At 36.5% G+C, this 13,190-nt stretch overlaps 1 protein-coding gene across 3 annotated transcripts in view; it reads right to left on the bottom strand.

Annotated features, from left to right (window-relative positions):
* The window catches only part of LOC145668843 (pancreatic triacylglycerol lipase-like), a 192,243-nt gene extending 179,383 nt beyond the window's left edge, over positions 1-12,860 (bottom strand). For 2 of the 3 annotated variants that reach the window (XM_081737041.1, XM_081737040.1), the window contains exons 1-2: positions 12,705-12,860; positions 71-398 (exon numbers count right to left, since the gene is read on the bottom strand). In XM_081737041.1, coding sequence (XP_081593167.1) covers positions 71-398; positions 12,705-12,780 — 404 coding nt within the window. In that variant the 5' untranslated portion in view covers positions 12,781-12,860. The remainder of the gene's footprint in view (positions 1-70; positions 399-12,704) is intronic. The other variant, XM_081737042.1, reaches the window with a different exon arrangement.
* Between the last annotated feature and the right edge of the window lie 330 nt (positions 12,861-13,190).

The following is a 13,190-nucleotide window of genomic DNA, read 5'->3' as shown; positions in this document are numbered from 1 at the left end:
TTTTTTTTTTTTTTTGCGCTTTAAAATATTGACTTTTAATCAATAGTGGAAACACTCTACACAAGCTTACCTGGTGCTGATGATGAATTGAGTTCCAATTTCTTCAGGTGTTTTGGGAAGCAGTGGAATCGGGCGTAACAGTGAGAACCATGGACTATCCAAGTTGAAACATCCCAAATCTCCATAACACACTTCCCTGCTGGAATTAGTTCGACCTTCAAACGGCAAATCTGGTAATAAGTCCAGCGAAGGAGGTGACGGAATTGAAGGAACCGAAGGAATCGAAGGAACTGAAGGGATTGAAGGAACCGAAGGAATCGAAGGAACTGAAGGGATTGGAGGAACCGAAGGAATCGAAGGAACTGAAGGGATTGAAGGAACCGAAGGAATCGAAGGAACTGTATGAATAAAAACAATACATTATATTAGCACACATCATACAGTACTAGCAAATAAAGTATGAGAAAAGTACAAAGTTCATAATATGATAGGAACTGTAAATTCATGACTATCCGGTCTAGTTTAAAAAAAAAAACATAAGAAATAACTTTTGTATGATCTTCAATTTTAACGCCTTCATAGAAACGCGACCTTGCCATGGAGGAACAGTCATCTATCAAAGACTTTAAAAAAAGAAAGTAAAAACTGTAAATTTTCACCCCTTTATCTCAGGCTTAGCCAGGCTCGTATCCACGGGGGCTAGGGGGCCGGGCAACCCCAAATTTTTGCTGCCCCCTAAAATTTTGACGGTAGGCTTGCAAGTGAACTATAATATGGTGATGAATTATGATATAGTTGGAACGGGCCCACATAACTTCTACCGCCCCCCCCCCTTCATTTTTTGGGCTGGCTACTGACCTGGGCTTACCTTCTCACATTTCTGTGTGGTCATTCATTAATCAGCAATAAAATAAGTTTATTTTTTTAATAATTAGAGGAACGTTTTACGTTAATGTTTTGTTTATTTTAAAATTATATGCATTCATATTCTACATAATTTTATGTTTTCTGCAACTAACTAGGAATGATTCCAAAGTTGAACCTTGAATCTGAAAACAACTGTCCTATATTTTCTGAAAGGGTTTGTCGATCAAGTTCCTAGACAACTTTCAATTTCTTGCCCAGTCAATAACAAGTCAATGTGACTCATTGTTATGACTAGATGTGAGCCATCTGGTGTATTTTAATTTCTATATTTTCACCTATATACATTGTCAGATCAGTACATTCATTATATCGTATTCGTTAACTGCTCATCTAGGCGAGTTTTTTGATAGCTCACACGGTACGAAAACGTTCAACAGATTTTGAGTTATCAATTAGGTGAAAACTAGTCGTGGTAGTAATTTGAGCTCATTTACTCGATCAGAAAAGCTCTTTCTTTGTAGCTATATAGACCCGATTGATCATGGTCACCCTTCAGAGTTTAAGCTCTCTAGCCACGACAAGGCCCAGGTAATGAGAGGGAAGAAGACTCCGACTAAATGTTGTTTGCCGGAGCTTTTGTTTTTGGCTATGTGTGAGAGTCATGTAGCTCACAGCCATAAACAAAAGCCAAGCTCCGGCAAACAACATTCTGTCGGAGACTTCTTTCTTCTCATTACCTGGGCCTTGTCATGGCTAGAGAGCTTAAACTCTGAAGGGTGACCATGATCAATCGGGTCTATATAGCTACAAAGAAAGAGCTTTTCTGATCGAGTAAATGAGCTTAAATTACCACCACGACTAGTTTTCACCTAATTGATAACTCAAAATCTATTGAACGTTTTTTTACCGTGTGACTTATCAAACAACTCATCTAGATGACTAATTGATGAATATATAATGAACGTACTGACCTCAAAGTGTACTATAGGTGAAATCGAGGAAAATATAGAAATTGAAATACACCGAATGACTCACATCTAATAGCCATAATGAGTCACAATAGTTATAATACCAAATAACTTGCTGTTGACTGAGAAAGGAATTGAAACCTGATTTGGAGCTTGCAACGACAAACCCTTTCTGGGAACATATTAGGTTGTTCCCAGATTCAAGGTTCAACTTTTGAATAATCTCGGGTAAGTTAGACTTACAACATTTATCTTAAAATAAATAAAATATTTTTTTATTGATGATAATGAAAGAAATTGAATTCAAGATTTCATCATATTTACTCGTTTTATGTCCCCTACAAGCATAAAAGAAGTTATTTTTTGTTCGTCCGTTTATCCCGACATAATTGTGTTCACTCGTGTCTAGAAGCCGTACCATTCAAAGTATCGGCACCACACCTGAAACGTAAGGTTTTTATAAGATTTTTCAGGGAGGTTAAATTTTCCCCCCTACTTCTAAAATTAAGAGTAGTTTACTCAGGGAATGAAATTAAATGTTAGAAAGACAAAAGCACTAGTGATTGGAACGAAGGGGTCAGTGTCAAACATGGAAGTAGAACGGGAAAAAATAGAACAGGAGACTAGTGTTCAATATCTGGGTAGTATTATTAGTAATGATGTGTAAGTGTGAACGTGAATAAAAGCAAGGATAGGAGTAGCGAAAGAAGCCTTTAGGAGGAAGAAAATATTATTTTGTGGGGGCCTTGAATAAAGAGCTGAGAAAAGAAACTAATAAAATGCTTCGTGTGGAGAATTGTACTGTAATGGGGTAGAAACATTGCTATTACGCAAAAATGATGAAAAACAACTGGAAGCTTTCGAAATGTGGGTGTGGAGAAGAATGGGGAAAATTAGCTGTCTCGAGCGGAAAACGAATGAGAGTGTGTTAGAAATAGTGGAGGAGAAAGGAACAATTTTAGATATTATTAAGATGAGGAAGAGAAACTGGTTGGGACATTGGCTAAGAAGGAACTGTATCATGAAGGATGTGCTAGAGGGTATGGTGGCAGGAAAGAAAGGAATGTGGCGAAGCAGATTACAATTAATGGACGGTATCAAAACACAAAAATCGTACGTGAAGACGAAGAGATTAGACGAAGACCGTGCAGCATGAAAGCTTCTCAGTTGCAGCACGTGATCTGCCAATAATGGCAGAATACCTAATTATGATGATAATGATGATACTCAGGGATGAAAATTACAAAATGTGATTTTCTCAAAAACGATACTAATGATTTTGTTTATATTTCGTACATCAAAAATTCATTAGTAACTCCCATAGTATAATATCAGTCATTTCTCTGGGAAAAATCTACATGAAGTAATCTCCACACATGAGTTTTTTCCGGGCGATTTTAATCATATACCACAAGTAAATACAGGGAGTAACAGAAACGACTTTACAACTATATTTAGCTTATAGACATGGTTTTGGTGTCATTTTCTAGCAAAATACATCAAGTTTTTTTTATTTTTTTTATTTTTTTATTTTATTTATTTATTTATTTATTTATTATTTTTTTTTTTTTTACCTAATACCTAAAGAGGTTCAATGTTGCTTCCATTGGTGATGCAGCATATATCCTATCTGAAGTTTCACTTGCTCTACAACGGGGACGTACGGGGACGATCTGAAGATTTATTGTGTCTTATGGAACATCCAGTTTTAATAAAAACACTTATGCCACTGATAAATAGTAGGCCTACTGGGAGGCTCTTTACCAGACTTTGTGCGATAATTACGTTGCACAGTTGTTGCAGACTTGGATTCTTCAAACCAAAACACAAAGCTAGCACGCTCGGGACCAATAAAGGCAGCGATCTTTGCTGTAATTTCCGCTATTGCTTGCGGTGGTTTGTTTCTGAACTAGTGAACTACGCTGCCTTGTCGTGACAAAACGCTGTAACTTTGGCGAAGAAGTTTTGCGAAAATGAGCCGTAAAGTTTTCATTCGAAAAAGTGATCTGTATCGTGTAGAACCAGTGTATCTTGACTTTGGAAACACGTGGTTACATGTAATGTTACGTAAATGCATGTTGTGTGATTAAATTTGGTGAAAATTGATTGGTTGACCATTATTGCCTAGTTACACTGGTTCTACACGATACAGATCACATTTTCGAATGAAAACTTTACGGCTCATTTTCGCAAAACTTCTCCGCCAAAGTTACAGCGTTTTGTCACGACACGGCAGTACGTGAGTCAGAACTTGAAGTATTTTGCTACAAAATGACACCAAAACTATGTCTATAAGATAAATGAATCAATCAATATGAGTTTTCAAATTTGTTAGGTCCTTTTTGATGTACCCTGTATTTCGTTAATAATGTAATAACACAGCATAACTCATTTGTCCTCCCCCCCCCCCCAAAAAAAAATCTCTTGAAGGTGAGTTTTCGGGCGATTTTGTTGAAAATGAGAGGCGATTTTGTCAATATGTCATTAATAATCTAACAATATACGTCATGACCCATTTCTGCTGAAGAAATCCACAACAGGTATTTATTCTTGGGAGTGTTTTTTTTTTTTTTCGGACGATTTTCTCAAAAACGACTCAGGCAATTTTCTTCGTATTTCATAAATGATTATTTCATTTCGAATCTAATCGGCTCCTCCAGATTTAGTGCGTCGCTTCTGAAATTCGTTAAATCCAGGGATGATAGGCCGGTAGCCAGCCCCAAAATTTAGGGGGCCCGGCTGAAGTTAGGGGGCCCGATCCAATTATATTATAGTTTATCACCATATTATAGTTCATTTGCGAGCCTAACGTGAAAATTTCACGGGGGGCAGCAAAAATTTAGGGGGGCCCGGCCCCAATAGACCTCCCTGGATACGGGCCTGAGGGACGAGTATATATAATTATAATTGTTATTTTCATATTCTTTGAAAATGCGAAGCATTAGTGAAAAATAAATTAGAATTACCGTTGGACTGGTAAACTTGACAGCAGATCTCCCCATTTCCTGCCTATTCGTCAATTTAAAAATTACGTAATAGTTGAATTTTATTTAATAATGTATCTACCTAGGTAGAATCCTCTTGGTGGAACCAACAATACACTCCTGTATTTTGTTGATGCACGTATGGCCTGCGAATTTCAATTTAAACAAATGCAGATTTTAGGCCAATATTCCTTGTGTTCGATTAATCCAAGATAGTTTACTTTAAACCTTGTCAGCAATAGTCAGCAATATTCCCTATCATAGCCAAATTGGAATTTCGTCAAATATTTGGTTTTTAAGATATATATGCTGAGTAAAACGCAAAATAAGCATATACAAATTGGATTCGCTCAGCTCAATTAAACCACGTAGAACGTTTATTATAATAACTTCTTTATAATCAAAGGATGAACATAATGTCATCTTAAGTAACTATATGTTTTAACATGTTTATCCTTTAAAACATTTTCTCTAATTACATTTCATTGCTTTGCGAGAATATTCCGAAAATGGTTAAACATGTTTTCTTCTTGATACAGTCCGAATTGTGTCCCATCCAAACCTCTCTGAATCTACACCAAGTTTTATAATATTTATTTTGGATTTTAAACTGAATAATTGAAACTAGAAATATTAGTAATTTCTTATTGTTGTTTAAAGGGGAAAATTTTACTTTCCTCTTTTTTCTATATAAAAATTTAAATTGGCGGGTGGAGAGAAGTCGACATTTATTTAAGTCATGAAACTCCTTGGGCATCATGTGTGCCAACCTGCAAATTTCAAGAACGTCGAGAGCATAACTGTCATCATTTTTATTTGTATTTTTTAAATTTTATTTTTTTATTTTTATTTATTTATTATTTTTTTGTTCCACTAAGGAAAGTCATCGAATTAAACTCATGAAGAAATCAGTGAAAAACATTCGAGACTCTCCTCGATCAAATGCAATGATGAAGAACTGAGTGAAAAATTTAAACGTGATGATTTCTCAACAGATCATGCTTTACGTCCAGGATAACCAAAAGTAATGACTATCCCCGAAATCGTGGATGGAATTCATGACATTATTATTGAAATTTTCAGAATTTCAACAAAATATGTGGCAGAGATTGTGGACATTTCTGTGGAACACATAGGTAACATAATTCATAATGACTTGAGCATGCGCAAGCTCTCGGCATACTGAATTCCCAAAAATCTGTCAGATCAAAAGAGTGAAAGAGTGACGGCATCAAGGGAAGTCTTCACCGACTTTTACCGCAATGTCGATCAATTTCTGTCACGAATAATAATCAAGGACGAAATATGGTTGTACTACTAAGATCCTGAAACGAAGCAACAGTGAATAGAATACTCATTCTCCCCTTGTCCCAAGAAGTTCACGAGATAGGAGTCTGCTGAAAAAGTGTCTGCATCATTCTTCTGGGACAAGGATGGACTCATACTCATAAGACTACCTGCCCAAATGTCAGACATTAAGTGGAGAATCTCTGCATCATTCACAAAACTGAAAAACAAATGGAAAGTGGAAAAAAAATCTGATCCTTCAGGAAATTGCATCTGTATAGCAAGCACTGGAAACGCAACTGACATTACATGATCTAGAGTTTCAACGATCATACAATGCCAGAAGGCATGACCATCCTCCTTATTCCCCAGATTTAATTTCGTCTCACTATTGCTTATTCCCCAAACGCAAATGACACTTAATAGGACGTCTTTTTGGATCTGATAAGGGTAGTGCTTTGAAAAATTGTGCGAGAACAGTCTCCAGATGTTTAAATGGTCTTCAAAAATTGGAACACCGTGCAAGGAAGCATTGAACTTCGGAGGAGATATAAAATTTCTTCATTCCACGTTCACTACTTCTGGGTTGGGCTACGAACTTTCCAGCAGCTCCTCGCACATTTCTGCACAATATGGCAGACAATATGGAGACATCACGTCAGTGCTTTGGGTCAAAACGAAACAGTAGTACGTGTACCAATTACTAAAGATCAGCACTCTGACAATACATTTCATTGGGAGCTAATCAGTTTAATCTCATACTTCATTATCATTATTATTTGCAGTAAGGGAAAGCATATTTTTCATCTCCTCCAAAAATTAAACTAAACTGTTAATACTCACAAAGTAAGCTGTTATAGCCCCATCTTATGAATACTGAATGTCTAATATATATATATATATATATATATATATATATATATATATATATATATATATATGTAACCTTGAAATAAAATGTGTAGTTGAAAACTTAAAATCTGGAATAAATACAAACGAGTTATTTATTGTATATAACCAGGGACGTACGCAGGAATTTATTTCGGGAGGGGTCTAAAGCGTTTCGGGGGGTCCAAATACAATTTGAGGCTAAATTATATGAAAATTTCCAAAATTGCTCCTAAAAGTAGACTACATTTACAAAAAAGTCGGGATTTCGGAGGGGGCGGACCCCCAGGACCCACCCCCTGCGTACACCCCTGTATATAATATAATTAATGGTTTTATCTTTCTTTTTTGTAAGCAAAGTTGATCCAATGCGAAGAAAATAAGTCGAGCAACTCCACTATTTTATTCGCTAGACACAATGAAAGCTCTGTTTTCCGTTGAATTGGATCTATAATATAGCCAATTCTCAAAAAAAAAAAAAAAAAAAAAAAAAAAAAAGCTACCTTTTCTTACTGCTGGAACTTAAAATTTATAAGAACTATAACTAAAGCTTATAGGAAGAAGCGCTAAATTAGAAAACAGAAATAGGCCTATACGTGCATACCCAGATGCTCAAAGAAGAAAGCTTGAGCAGTAATCCGCCGCTCAGTACTGCTCAGTACTGTAGTAAATGCACGGATAGTACAATTTGACAATGAAATTGGCTATGATATAAAATACCATATTTAAAATATTTTAAGAATGATCGAGTCTGGGGGGCAGTCAGGGAAGCAGGAATAGCCACCAGGGGGCGCTCTCCCCCTTGCCCTCCTCTGGCGTCGTTACTGAAAGTTATTCACAAAATATTATCATAATGTGGAATGAATTCACCTTTGCTCAGATTAATCTCCACATCAAACAATCATACTAAGCGTGCAATTTAAAAAATAACTATTACAAGAAAATTCTGACTTGTCTTCATAAAATGTTCTCGAACCATATTTTTAAATCGGGGGAGAGGGCATCAACTCAATCAATATTGATCTATTTCAACTCTTATCAGTTGAGCTAAGCGGTTAGTGTGCGCGCCTTTGGCGTGGGAAACCCGAGTTCGATTCCCGGCGGGAGCTCATGTGGTTCGGATTTCATGTTAATCAGTAGGTCCACGTCTCATATAGCCTCGCTGCTGAAAGGAACTTTAAACTCACAATCAAATCTTATCACTTGAGATGATTGGACACATGCTAAGTTTCAATAATAGAATAGGATGTTTTATGCGAATTATTGTAAAATATGCGAACGAACAGATGGACAGACACAAAATGATGATCGAGTCGAATGGCAAAAAGTTTGTTATACTCGCTTTAATTATTAGTGATGGCCGTGGAACCGGTTTTCGACTCTGAACGGATCTGGTTCTACAAGATCCGGTTTCAGTACCGGATTTTCGTATCCAGGTCTGGAACCGGTTCCGGAACAGATTCTGTAAACCGGATTTCCAAGAACCGGTTCCTCGCGGAACCGGAACTTTGTGGCCATCCTTATGCTAAAACCGAGCTGCTGGTAGGCTGCGAACAGTGTGCTAGACGAAATGATGGAAGCGACAGGCAGGCGCCCAGGCGGCGATCGCTTGTCTCATTTGGCTAAACAGACTGGGTAACTGGCAAACTCATTGGCTAAATACGCAAACTGGCAAACTCATTTGGCTAAACATCCACTGGTGAAGCAAAATTTTTTTTCTGGCGGTCAAAAGCGGGTCTGGGGGGAAGACACAAGCATGCCCGCTGGAGGGGAGGGCACAAGCACGTGGTTCTCTTTGCAGTGTTTTGAAGGTGAACTTTGCCTCCTTTCAGGCTCTTTAGGGGGCTTTTGGATCCAAGTCTGGTACCAGTTCCTAAGATCCTGTTCTGGAACCGAGTTTTTCGGATGCAGGTCTGGAACCAGTTCCGCCGGAACTGGAACTTTGTGGGCATCAATATTAATTATATTAACCTGTATTTACGTTCTTTGTAAACAGCGAACCTATAGTATATGACGAGACCTACAGTTTACACATTGACCGTCGTGTGTAGGAAATATAATAAACATGACGCGTTGCTTGTACGGCACATGTATGCTTTTCCATACACGTAACTATAGCATCCTGATTCTGGGTCGTGAGTATAAAAACGTAAGCGTAACTATATGGATGTTAACAGCAGTGGCGTGCAGCTAAAACGGGGAGTAATAATTTCAGTTTCTTTAATGTCGCCCGAGAAAAATAATTTTTGAATGCTTCATTTATGCTTATATAATGGCATAAAAGAGGTACATTTCCAGCTACATGGTGGCAGTCAATGTGTTAATGTGGGTTCTATACCATTGTAGTGCGTTAATTGGTCTCCCATCGGGAGTCGTACCACAGACACACACGCTAGCCATAAAAACCAGAAGGGGGGGGGGCTTCGCGACTAGATGTATTTAGTTATGAGAGGCGTCATTTAGGGGAGGGCAGAAAGGAATAATTGACTCCCTGAGTTGGACGCTACTCGTTAATGGTTACGAATACTAAGTAATTCTTTCAGCATTTATGTAGTAAGTAGAGATTCATTTACTTAAAGCATACTTGAGAATATTTTTAAAGAATTTAAACCTAACTTTGATTCTTTAAAAAAAGTTGCAAATCACATTTTACTTTCTGTTAGTGTGAAATTTACATATTTTTCAGAATCGAGGCTTTATGAGACGTGATACTGTCATTTAACACAGGATCCAAAGAACATGAACTTCGACTAAGAATGGAACTCGGGCGTTCCGCGCTGAAAGCACATACAATATTCGCGTAACGACGTTCACCTCTGGTGCGTGAGGTCCCTCGGTCGATCCCAACCCGCACCAAATGGACTTTGTGGCGGACAAACACCGTGTGAGTGGGTTTTCTAGAAATTTTTCCGTTTCTTCTCATTTTATTCATTCCACCATTGCATTCCTTCCTCATCATCACCGTCACCTTTAGTCTAGCCGGCATAATCGTGGGACGTAAAACTTAGAGATTTCATTTCATTTTCATTCATGTAATCACAAAGGAGCTATAATTTAAAATTATTGTACTATTTGATAAGAATAGGAAACTATATCCGATTATTTTCATACTACTTTACTTTGCATGAAATGGAATGTCAGTTATTAATATTGTGTAATATTATGTTTTTCGAATGAGAAAGTCAAACCTTGGTTTGAAAAAAAAAATACATCCATTTAACGGTTAACCTATTTTCCACCAACTTGAAACATTTACTTCACAATTAATACATAGATAATAGAAATATAAAAAGTCTAAATTAGAAAAGGAAAGGTTCAAACCTACTTCTACACGTTGAAAATAAGAAAGAATGATAGGTAACTAGGTAAATAAATACAAGTAGTAAAATAAATAGTACTAAACGTACCACATAGTGTTTCCTTTCCTTTAATATGTCTTTCATGTTTCCCTTACTTTTTCACAGTATTAAATTATTATTATTTTTACTCCTTCCAACATTTAATAAATTTATTGCACCAACGCCCTTAGTTTTAAATGACCAACTATTTTGCAACTTAGTGGATTTCATTTAAGATATTCGTCAAGTAAAAATCTACGAGAATAACATTTAAAAATGCCAATTATTTATTTGTACGTCTAATTGCAAAATATTTTAGAACATAATATGAAGTGATGCGTTTGCAAAACGTTGACCAGAAATGAGTTATAATAAAACAGTTGATTTTTCATATTCGTTTTCCAATTTTACACAGTGAAACCAGTAGCCTGCTAACTCTAGCCTACGCACGCTACTTTTAATTTTGTTGTTTATTGAAGTTTACTGCCCCTTTTTAGCACCGAGGTTATGTGAGACGTGGCCTTATAATTCAAGGTGGAATTCGAACCATGGTAATGCTTTTAAATGTTAATGTTTAAAAATAAGTAACATGGAAGAAATCGAGAGTTCTAATCGTAAATCTCAGTGAGATTTTCTCCCTCTTCTTTCCTTATACATTTTGCTGAACTAAAAAACAAGTTAGATGAGAATTTTGTTTCAAAACTTGAGTGAACCCTAGCGCTACAGGGCTGTCACTGCCGTCACTGGTTCTAATATGAAATTAAAAAGAATTAGTATCAAAAATAATTATTTTGTTTCTTTCTAAAGTTTTTTTTTTTTTTTTTTTTGTTTTGTTTAACAAGTTATCTCGCTTTTTATGCTCATATTCCCGCAAGGGTGGCACTTCCTTCCGTCCAAGGGCTGGAATGCCATCTCCCAAATTTATCATTTTTCCCCAACATTTATCATTCTCTCCCCAAATTTATCATTATTCCCCAGATATATCATTCTTTTCCTCAAATTTATCATTCTTCCCCTCAAATTTATCATTCTTCTCCCCAAATGTATCATTATTCCCCATAAATTTATCATTCTTTCCCTCCAATTTATCATTCTTCCCCTCAAATTTATCATTATTCTCCCCAAATTTATCATTCTTCCTCTCAAATCTATCATTCTTCTCCCCAAATTTATCATTCTTCCCCATAAATTTATCATTCTTTTCCTCCAATTTATCATTCTTGCCCCGAAATTTATCATCCCCCCCCTAAATTTACCATTTTCCAGTTTAATCATACCACTTTCAATGAAAAGTGACATCCCCTTAAACACTCTCAAACTCAACCTGTGCCCTAAACCCCATCGCTGGATATCTCAGTATTCACGCATTAAATTCTGAAACAAAATCACCACATAAAACACAAAGTAGCAGTGGTTTGGTAAAAAGTAGTGCGGTAGTGATTTGATTTAATGCTGCATATGGTATGCTCTGCAGGTAAAGCAGACGAATGATCATTGAAAGTGCATAATTATCAAAAATTGTTGGCATGATAAAATGGGAAGAAACGGGAGAACATCCAAGAAACTCACGTCCACGATTCAATTAGGAATCCTTCGTACCAAAGCTGAACCCTCTACCACTGAGCCAGCGTGCACGCTAATAATGATTTGAATATCTCTTTGACAGTAAATTCTGTCCTTCTTAACTTTGATGTTGCATAATAACGTAAAATATAACCCAAAAATCAAATTCATCAAAATTTAAAGTCCCTCACTGCTGCTCAATGGTTAGGATCCAGCCTTGATTGTGGGAGACCTGGCTTCACTTTCCGATTGTAGCTTATGAGGTTCGGATTCGAAATTAAATTATTGGTACACGTCTCGTACAACCTCGATGTTAAAAATATGTTAAGCACCTTTAAGCACAATCAATTGATTTTTTAAAAAAATAAAGTTGGTAGTACATTTAATTAAGTTCTCCCATGAAGCTGGTTCCGAGGTCGATTATGAGTGTTGGCATTATAATTTCGGATATTTACTCACCATCGTGAAGTGATTGTAAAACTACTTGAATTAAGAGAAAGCAGCTTGAATACTAGAAAGCCAGAAATAACGGCAGTTTGTGCTACTGTGCTTCTCTACTAAAAGTTGTTTGCCCGTCTTTATTTTTTTGAATTTTATAATACCACGGAATTTTAATTTTCTCCAAGTGTGCACCTCTAGTCTCTCTTGATCCTTTTAAATGGAACGTAATCTACCCCAAAAATTCTGTGGTTCTACAAGATGTAAGCAAACTTAAGACCTCGCTATCCTGAAGCAATAATGCTTACCATTACGTTGGAACATTAGTAAAGAAAAATACATTTAAATAAAAAAAATAACTATGCACTTACGTGAGCCAAGCCTTGCTGAAACAACATTCAAAAGTGAAACAGAAGCAAGTACTAAGAAATTCCAGCGTCTGAGCATGGTGTCCCGTCTTTCTTAGCGACCATCTACCAACAAGAATGAAATCTGTCTCAACCTAAAACGGTAACCTTCATCAAAACCAGCAAAGGAAGGACAAAGTCTGAGGCAAAAGATCAGAAGAAAATTGTCTACTGCAGCAGATCATTTTACGACACTTTTGCAGTTAGGTTTCCAAAGATATCTATTCTAGTGCATGAAGCGGAAATTTTATATAAGCATAAATGTTTAAGGTGTAACTTTTCGAAATGCCACTGATTAAAGTCCGATGAATTTGTTATAAGGCTAAATCCCATTTCCTTTTACTAAATTTTTTTTCACCTTTTTCCCCGAAGGAAGTTTAAACGACTGATATCCTTTATTATCTAATTTAGGTAAACAAAATTATATCATCATCATCATCATAGGTATTC

The sequence above is a fragment of the Thermobia domestica genome, chromosome 13 (assembly GCF_964235325.1).
Source record: "Thermobia domestica chromosome 13, izTheDome1.hap1.1, whole genome shotgun sequence".
Lineage (NCBI taxonomy): Eukaryota > Metazoa > Arthropoda > Insecta > Zygentoma > Lepismatidae > Thermobia > Thermobia domestica.
This window is presented reverse-complemented; position numbering and strand designations above follow the sequence as displayed.